Genomic DNA, 9,837 nt, shown 5'->3' on the forward strand with positions numbered 1-9,837 from the left:
CTTGTAATGTGTGAATACTCAAAGATAATCATACAATGTTCCGTTCATACTACATAAACATCTTAAAATACATCATAAGACATCAGATATATACTACGTGAACGTCACCGCATATCGTAGAATATCACATTTATCACATGAACATCACAAAATGCATCATAGAACATCATATATATACTACGTGAACGTGACAAAATACATCCTAAAATATCATTGTACACTACGTAAATATCACATGTATACCACGTGAACATAAAAAACTGTGTCGGGCGGCCCCGATGGTTACGCGTAGCTTGGCCCCATGATTGGTACTGTGTAAATACTCAAAGATAATCATACAATATCCCATTCATACTACATGGACATCTTAAAATACATCATAAGACATCAGATGTATACTACGTGAACGTCACCACACATCGTAGAATATCACATTTATATCACATGGACATCACAAAAAGCATCATAGAACATCATATATATACTACGTCCTAAAATATCATTGTACACTACGTGAACATCACATGTATACCACGTGAACATAAAAAACATCATACAACATTATATGTACAACACCATAAATTTTTTTTAGAACATCACATATATACTATATGAACATCACAAAAAACACCATAGAGCATGTGAACATCACATTACTTGTATACTAGATGAACATAGCATCTCATGGAATATAGAAAAATAAAACAAGTAAACATGAAAAAATTTAAGTAAGGCAAAATAGAAAGGTTAAAAGTAAAAAAACTCTATAGAAAAAATAAAGACAAAGACAAAAGAAAAAAAGAACAAAAACAAAAAAGAACAAAATATAAGATTAAATTAAAATAAGACAAACAAAATAATTAATTATAGTAAAAGCAAAAAAGAAATAAAATAAATAAAAATATAAAAAATAAAATAATAATGAAAAATCACATGAAATGAAAAAATAAATCAAAAATAAAAAATAGATTGAAGAAAAGAAATAAAAAACAATAAGAAAAGAAAAGGAAAGAAAAGAAAATAAAAAAGAAATAAAAGAACCATAAAAAAGGATAATAAATAATCACATAAAACATAAAAAAATGAAGCACGAAAATAAAAAAAGAGAAAGATAAACGAAAAGAAAAGAAAAAGAAAGAAATGTGAAGAATAAGGAAAAAAAAAAGAAACTACCAAACTGGGTCAGCGCTGCCAGTATGCCGCCGATTTCCCGCGCGCCGTTCCGTTCCCGCGCGACCCGATGAAGAATTTTCTTCCCTCCCCTCCCACTCCCGGTCCCACCCCCGTCCCCCAAGCCCCAATCCGGCGATGAGCTCAGGCGGGCGCGGCGGCAAGCGGCGGGGTCCCCCGCCCCCCGCTCCCTCCGGGGCGGCGGCGAAGAGGGCCAACCCCAGCCCCGGCATGCCGCAGCCTCCTCCTCCCCCGGCGGCGGCGGCCGCGGCGGCGGAGGAGGACATGATGGACGAAGACGTGTTCCTGGATGAGTCCATCCTGGCGGAGGACGAAGCGGCGCTGCTGGTGCTCCAGCGCGACGAGGCCCTCGCGTCCCGCCTCGCGCGGTGGAAGCGCCCCGCACTCCCCGCCGACCTCGCCGCCGGGTGCTCCCGCACCGTCGGTACGACCCGGTCTCCCTTTTCTCTCACGGCGCTCGCCCTCCTGATCCGGGTCTTAATGGATTCAGTGTCCCGAGATGGGTTGGTTGGGGTCTGGCAGACTGCGTGGGGACTGGGGAGTGCGTTGGGCTTTGGATTCAGTACTACTTTGGCGGATTGAGAACGATTTACTGTCATTTGGATAGGGTTCTCATATTTTTGGTAGCACTGTGTTAGTTAAGTTGCCTTGATCGATCTGGAGCTCGGCAAAATTTTGTGCAGATATGTGGTTTCTCTTGGGATTTGTAGTGTTCAGTAACTTTGGATCATGGTGCTTTGGTGCAACTTTGGGCAAAAAACGAGGAATTATTCTTTTGGATTAATATGTGCGTTTGTATATCAGGTTGATTAGTGAAGTTTATTGTTTGCCATTTTTGTATCCCAGGGTAGTTGGGACAGGAAGAAAGGCACCTTTTCAGTGTTTGGTGCACTTCAAAACTGTGACTGTTTTTTTCTAATTATGAGTGATGCAACTAGGGGCAATCGTTGAATCATAGATGTAAATTTCAGATTAAGGGTTAAGAGTTTTAATTTTGAAAGATGAGTACAACTCCTGCCTTCCCAGAAGTATCTCATAGACCTCTATTTTTTGTCTTGTACAATTTCATAGTCCTAGCTCAAAATTCTGATTGTATCACCTGCCAATTGAGATGGATATTATAATCAATCATGATAGAGAAGATCATAAGATCACTTCAGTTTTCCAAATGTTGGTACTTCTGAATTAATTTATGAATTGAACATATTTTCTATCAAACTTACGTTTATATTCATATACATGTTTATAAACTTTTGATTCACTTATGAGTTATGAGCCTTAAAAGTTCAAACTCAGGACTTGCTTAACAGTCCACTTGTACATGCTCAATGCTCATTCAGATTCAATGTTTCTTGCTACTTAAATAGATAGTCACCTAATTTTGTTTTAATTTGAACTTGATGAACATATATTCAGGATATTTGACTTCATCTTACATTTGCCACTCTTCTGTTTGTATTGGATATTCTAGCTTTTCAGCAGTTGGAAATAGATTATGTTATCGGTGAGAGCCACAAAGAATTGCTCCCCAACTCATCTGGTTCGGCAGCCATACTCAGGATTTTTGGTGTTACCAGAGAAGGTAATATCTTGAGTACCCTATTATCTTTCAGTAAAGAATTATCATTGTCATATGATTTTTGCTGACCTCTGATGCTACCCCTGTAACATTTGTAGGTCACAGCATATGCTGTAAGGTGCGTGGATTTGAGCCATATTTCTATATTGGCTGTCCTTCAGGGATGGGTCCTGATGATATATCACGCTTTCACCAAACACTAGAGGTTTGTACTTACAATCATTACCTTGAACTGAGCTTCTAAGGAAACATAGTACTTTGGCAGTACATGGTTTCCTTATGGTTGCTTCAAACTGTACTACAGGGGAGGATGAAGGAGTCAAATAGAAGCAGCAATGTTCCAAGGTTCGTGAAGAGAGTTGAGCTTGTGCAGAAGCAGACAATTATGCATTACCAAACGCAGCAATCTCAGCCTTTCCTCAAGATAGTAGTCGCTTTGCCTACCATGGTTGCTAGCTGACGTGGTTAGTGGCACTCTTAAGACACAATACAACTATTATTGCTAAGTCTTGTAGATTGACCCCACTATCTTTTATTTATTTAATGGATAACCTACGGAGCAATTTTATTTTTGGTTCCATGTCAATGTATTATCATGTGAATTTATGATTTTTGCTTTATTCCTCTGATCATCCAAGTTACTAGTCACTTTTTTCTCTCTCTCTTTGCTGGCTTAAATTGTTTGCACATTATAGGTATCCTGGAAAGGGGAATAACGATTGAAGGCCTTGGCTCGAAGAGTTTCCTGACATATGAAAGCAACATTCTTTTTGCCCTTCGTTTCATGATTGATTGCAATATTGTTGGTGGCAACTGGATTGAACTTCCTGCTGGGAAATACAGGAAATAAGCCCGTGTCATGTCCTATTGTCAGCTAGAGCTAGATTGCCTGTATCCTTCTATTAATTGAATGCTTCATCTATTTACTAAACTGTGGTGTTGTTCAGTTATGTCTATTCTTAACACAACTAACAGATACTCAGATCTGGTAAGTCATGCTGCTGAAGGAGAATATTCTAAGATGGCCCCGTTTCGCATATTAAGTTTTGATATTGAATGTGCTGGTCGCAAAGGTCATTTCCCAGAACCAACTCATGATCCTGTTATTCAGGTTGAGCTCATTTTCATCTATCTGATACTTGTTACCATTTAGTTTCAATGCAGGTCTTTATGGTTATAATTTATTGATTTACTCCTTTGAATTTAAATAGATAGCTAACTTGGTTACACATCAAGTAGAAGGCCAACCTTTTGTACGGAATGTCATGACTCTTAAATCATGCTCTCCCATTGTGGGAGTCGATGTTATGTCATTTGATGCAGAGAGAGATATTCTACTTGCATGGAGGGTATGTGTTGCCTTTATCTTCTTTGAAAAACGAATTTATAGCGCATTTGTCCATGGTATTTTCTTCATTTCCCAGTATTGGTTTCATTCTCTTTACCTTTTGTATCTACATTTTGTATTTGTTTACCTTTTTACTTGCTATATGCAGTTAAACATTTGTTTTTTTGCTAAAACTAAATATCATTATTCCTCAAAAGAAAAAAGAGTTAAAAACAAATACACTTATTCCGCAAAAGGAGAGAAGTTAAATACAGTTTCTTATCGTAGACAAAGGACTTGACCGAAAAATTAACTGATTCTTATTTGGAAATAATTTGCAGGATTTCATACGTGAAGTGGATCCTGATATCATAATTGGATACAATATCTGCAAATTTGACATGCCCTATCTTATTGAGGTACAATAATGTCTGTAGAGTATTCAGATTCTTTTAGGCCAACTTGACAATCATCCATATTTAGTACAATTTGATTACACACATTTGCAGAGGGCTGAGGTTCTCAAGATAGTGGAGTTTCCAATACTTGGCCGGATCAGAAATAGTCGTGTTCGTGTCTGTGATGCGACCTTTTCCTCGAGGTCGCTTCTTGTACCTCTCTCCTCTATGCATTTAATATTTATTACTTTGCCTTTATCATACAATTGTCTTAGTCAATAAAATATTTGTTATATATTCTGCAGCCCCTTTATAGTCACATATTTATACTTTTTTTTTTGGGGGGGGGGGGGGGGGGTAGCTTATCATTGAAGAACTATGTTGCTTAGTTTTATTGCCTGCTTGCATGTGTATCTCATGTTTTCATTTTTTTGTGCTTTATTTGATTCTAGCGATACATCTATTTTTCTGATTGTGAATGAGCTGGCATACAAATCTTGCTCATTTGTCTTAAGGAGAAAAGTCGCTTATTTTTTAGATGTTATGGTACCCTATAATGAGCTGTAGTGTGTTCATATTTCATACATTGCATTCACAGTTTCTATGGTTAGTCATATTTTCTGCATCATGATATCCACTGTATTTCTGTCTTTTAGCACAAACATGGTTGAAATTTGTGATCCATACTCCATAGAGAGCTTTAGGCTCTTGGATCTACATCATGTCCAGGGTTTTCACAATCCTTAGTTATATATGGCCAACGGGCCGGCCCGGCACGGGCCCGTGCCAGCACGGCCCGATAGCCAACGGGCTGGCACGGCACGCCGTGTCTCACGGGCCGTGCCTCATAGGGCCACGGGCGGGCATGGCCCTATGGGCTGATTTGTGTGCCGGGCCGGCCCGCGAAGCACGGCCAGAATCACGGGTCTTGCCAGCCCGTGACCTGTTACCCTTTGTATTCACAGAATCACAGTTTCACAAATAGATAACAGTTCACAGTTTCATAATTCATACATTCACAGTTCACATCAATACATCATCACAGTTTCTTACATTCACAAAATCGAAGTCCAAAACTTGTTCGATACAGTCACATTTTCATACATTCACAGAATCGAAGTCAAAATGTCCGATACATTCACAGATCATAGTTTCATACATTCACTGATTCACAGAATCAAAGTCCAAAGTCGACAGACAACATAAATAACCAAAATGAGCTGTTTAGTGCAATGCTGCCTCATTAAAAACCTTTCTAGGTAAAACTCACTCTTGTGAGAAACCCTAGAAAGGAAAAAAGAGTGCAGTCAGCTCTTAATTAACCATTGTTCAAATGATAGACAAGTCTTTCACAGTCACACACATCCTTTCACAGTCACAGATCACACACACACACTCAGGAGGCAAGTCTCAACCTCAGTACCTCACTAAGTACCAGGAGCACCACCAGCAGGTCCATCCTCATCAAGGTACAAGTTCTGGAATGAGTCTTCAAGTTCTTGGTTGTCAACAACATGTTGTTCCCTTTTTTCTCCTAACTCCCGGTCCTTTAAGCAGGTCAGCATCTCCACAGTCTCTGGTGACAAGCGCCGCCGCCGTTCCTCAATTATCCTACCTGTCAAACTGAAACAAGACTTCGAAGACACAGTAGATATAGGAACTGATAGGATATCTCTAGCCATTATAGACAGGATTGGAAATGTTAGCTTGTGGTCACGCCACCACAGAAGTAGGTCAAAATCATCCTCATAAGAAGTGACATTGTCACTGTCTAAGTAAGCTGATAGCTCATAAACAACAGAAGTAGATGAAGATGAAGTGACAGGGAGAGGGGAAGGACCAACAACACCTGATCCATGGCCAAAGATTCTCCCCTCCCATTGCAAAAATTGACTCGTACACATGCATATTTTACAAAACGCAGCTGCAAAAATCTAGCGTTACAAAGAGCATGTAGGAGTCCATCCCCCCACCCCCCACCCAAAAAAAGCTAGGTTTTTGCATGTCCATCCTTGCGTGATGCTGATCTTAAAAAAAATCCTTATGTAATGTTTTATAAGATGCAACTGAGATTGGCGACTCAGGGTGAGCATGGGATTGATCGAGTGATTGGCTGGGCCAAACTATCGCGCGGGGAGGCAGGGTGAAAGTCAGGTGGACATTCATGAGGGGAGGGGAGGGGAGATGAGGTGAAAGCCGGGTGGACGATTGCCCTACGTAAATTTTAGTTGTAGAGATTAGCAGGCTTGAACTGGTTTCAATCCTATGATGGTTATGTGCTTTTTGTTCACTCTCTAAACCTCCTACTCCTAGGTCGCTTGGTCACCCAACTCATGGTGTTGTAAACTGAAACTCATTGATACGAGGACGTGTAAATCTTTTACGTATTCGAGAAAAGAAAACATCAAAAAACTTCTCTGGACAGTTTTGTATGAAATCGAATTTCTTTCAAGAAATTATTGTGGAATCTCGAAGTTTTTAACCGGTCAGGACTTGTTTCATTGTTTGGTTGCATAACAATCTCCCAAACCATGTAAACTCCTATGGATTGATGTGCAGCTGAACAAGCCTGAGGCACTACCCACCACCCCATCTTGTATTCCAACTAGTTTTCCCTCCTTGGTTCGCAAGACTTCACTGCATTTGACAGAGGGGGCAAAGGCATTTGCCCCCGGAATGTCCGGATGACACTCTTCCTACAGCAGAACTTGGAACGCGACGACGAACAGGCTGCATGCATGGGACATGCTAAAATCGGAAAGGAGGATCTCCAGGATTAGGAGCTGCAAAGTCGTGGTTGACCTTGAAACAATGGAGACATTCTTGGGGGCGACACGAACACGACACGACTAGCACCGGAGAGAGAGCGCGCATGGCGACCAGCATGCCTCCGACGATTTAGGACAGGACGGCAGCTTTGCCAATCGCTCACCACCATTGCCGCCGCGCCACTCGCCGAGCCCTTCCCCGGTTTAAGTGCTCACTGCTCCGGCCTTGACGCATTCTTCTTTGGCTGCGTGAAGGACCAACAGGAGGGGCTCGCTCGCCGCACCACCCCTCTCTCCCCCCGTCGAGATTGCCGCCGTTGATATATCACCGGACCGGTCTGTGACTGTCGCCAGCGACTGGTTGCTTAATTGGTTGCGTCGCCACCGCCGGAGCAGTGACCGGGCACAATGCCGGGAGCCGTGATCGTGCACCACCACACGAGGTACAAGACGTACCCCGGCGAGCTCACCGGCATCGTCGTCTTCTCGTGCCTCATCGCCTCCGTCGCCGGCTGCATTTTCGGCTATGACATCGGCCTCACCTGTGAGTGAGCCACCGTAGAATCAAGCTAGCTATGATCTCTTCTCCAGCTAGCAGGGGCTTGTGCCTTGCTCTGACTCTGACGTCGTACGGTTGTTGTTGTCACTGTCGCCGCCGTGGTGGTCGTGAAGCCGGGTTGACGTCGTCGGAGCCATACATGGTCAAGTTTTTCCCCTCCATCTACGAGGAGATGAAGAAGCAGGTGGTCGTCAACCAGTACTGCAAGTTCGACAGCCAGATCCTGACGCTGTTCTGCTCCTCCCTCTTCCTCTCCGCGACGGTGGCCGCCTTCTTCGCCGGCCCAATGACCCGTTCCTACGGACGGAAGTGGACCCTGTTCTCCGCCGCGTCCGCGTACGTGGCCGGCGCGTGCATCGGCGGCGTGTCCGTGAACTTCCCGATGCTGCTCACCGGCCGGATTCTCGTCGGCGTCGGCGTCGGCATCTCCATTCAAGTGAGCAACTCGGCATCTCCATAAACTTGTTCATGAACTGCCGCTGATGCTCGCGCGTGCGTGCGTGCGTGTTCGCAGGCGGCTCCGCTGTACATCTCCGAGATGGCGCCGGCGCAGCAGCGCGGGATGCTCAACATCATGTTCCAGCTCATGATCACTGTGGGCATCCTGACGGCGAACATGACCAACTACCTGGGGTCCAAGGTCCCGGGCGGCTGGGGCTGGCGCATCGCCGTGGCGTTCGGCGCCATCCCGGCGGCTGTCATCGCGCTGGGCGCGCTGGCCATCCCGGACACCCCGACGTCGCTCATCGAGCGCGGCGACACGGCGACGGCGCGCAAGACGCTGCTCCAGATCCGGGGCGTCGGCGACGTGCGCGAGGAGTTCGACGACCTGTCCACGGCGAGCGAGGACGCCAAGGCCGTGGAGAGCCCCTGGTGGGAGCTCTTCTTCGGCGGCAAGTACAAGCCCCAGCTGACGTTCGCTCTGCTAATCCCCTTCTTCCAGCAGCTCACCGGCATCAACGTCATCATGTTCTACGCGCCGGTGCTCTTCAAGACCGTCGGGTTCAAGCAGAACGCCACTCTCGTGTCCTCGGTCATCACCGGCCTCGTCAACGTCTTCTCCACCTTCGTCGCCGTCGTCACCGCCGACAAGGTCGGCCGACGCGCGCTCTTCCTCCAAGGCGGCACGCAGATGATCATCTCCCAGGTAATCAAATATATATAGCCGCCATTAATCATCCTCCATGCATGATCGATCGAGCATCCATGATCCAAGCATGATTGTTGTTCTTGTCAGATCCTTGTGGGGACGTTCATCGGACTGCAGTTCGGCATGAGCGGGACGGGGGACATCTCGGAGCAGTACGCCATGTGCATCGTGCTGTTCGTGTGCGTGTACGTGGCAGGGTTCGCGTGGTCGTGGGGGCCAATGGGTTGGCTGATCCCCAGCGAGATCTACCCGCTGGCGGTGCGGAATGCGGCGATGAGCATCACGGCGGCCGTCAACATGTTCTTCACGGCCTTCATCGGGCAGATCTTCCTCACGCTGCTCTGCCACCTCCGCTTCGGCCTCTTCTACTTCTTCGGCGCCTGGGTGCTGCTCATGACGCTCTTCATCGCCATGCTGCTCCCGGAGACCAAGAACGTGCCCGTCGAGGAGATGGCGCACGTCTGGAAGAAGCACTGGTTCTGGCGGAAGTTCGTCATCGACACCAGCAATGACGCCCGCAGCGCCGAGATGAGGAAGAGGATAGCACTAGAGATGAGCTGATCATCCATTTTCCATTGATTGCACAATACATGTCGCTCTTTTCTTTTCTTTTATTTGGGGTATATATAGTAGGCAGGCAGATGAAGGATATTTACGTACACAAGCGCCAAGTAAACTAAACCCAAGTTAATTACATTATACTACTCAATAGCTAGGGTGCAGAACATATATGATGAATGTTTGTTGTAGATTGATCATAATCCTAGCATGTCTTGTAACTAGCAAGATGATCCGTGCAAATTGTAAGGATATCTAGATTTCTTTTTTTTTATTCTAACATTTGAGGTTTTTCTTGAGCAGCGCA

The 9,837-nt window shown here is 44.8% G+C and overlaps 1 protein-coding gene and 1 pseudogene across 1 annotated transcript; both read left to right on the forward strand.

Moving 5' to 3' along the window:
- The first annotated feature begins 1,308 nt into the window (after positions 1–1,308).
- Positions 1,309–3,627, forward strand: LOC136475770 (DNA polymerase delta catalytic subunit-like; annotated as a pseudogene).
- A 994-nt stretch (positions 3,628–4,621) lies between these two features.
- On the forward strand, positions 4,622–9,837 carry LOC136475769 (sugar transport protein MST5-like). Its single transcript, XM_066473361.1, has 5 exons — positions 4,622–4,698; positions 7,519–7,807; positions 7,936–8,258; positions 8,337–8,969; positions 9,060–9,837. Exons 2-5 carry the CDS (start codon positions 7,672–7,674, stop codon positions 9,531–9,533), a joined length of 1,566 nt encoding a protein of 521 aa, XP_066329458.1. The 5' UTR covers positions 4,622–4,698; positions 7,519–7,671; the 3' UTR covers positions 9,534–9,837.

This window comes from Miscanthus floridulus, chromosome 8 (genome assembly GCF_019320115.1).
Source record: "Miscanthus floridulus cultivar M001 chromosome 8, ASM1932011v1, whole genome shotgun sequence".
In the NCBI taxonomy this organism is placed as follows: domain Eukaryota; kingdom Viridiplantae; phylum Streptophyta; class Magnoliopsida; order Poales; family Poaceae; genus Miscanthus; species Miscanthus floridulus.

Excerpts from the sequence above, each read along its gene's own strand:
- LOC136475769 (XM_066473361.1), top strand. The coding sequence starts at position 7,672 with ATGCCGGGAGCCGTGATCGTGCACCACCACACGAGGTACAAGACGTAC. Across the intron at positions 7,808-7,935 it reads CTATGACATCGGCCTCACCT|CCGGGTTGACGTCGTCGGAG; the intron begins GTGAGTGAGCCA and ends GTGGTCGTGAAG. Across the intron at positions 8,259-8,336 it reads GCGTCGGCATCTCCATTCAA|GCGGCTCCGCTGTACATCTC; the intron begins GTGAGCAACTCG and ends GCGTGTTCGCAG.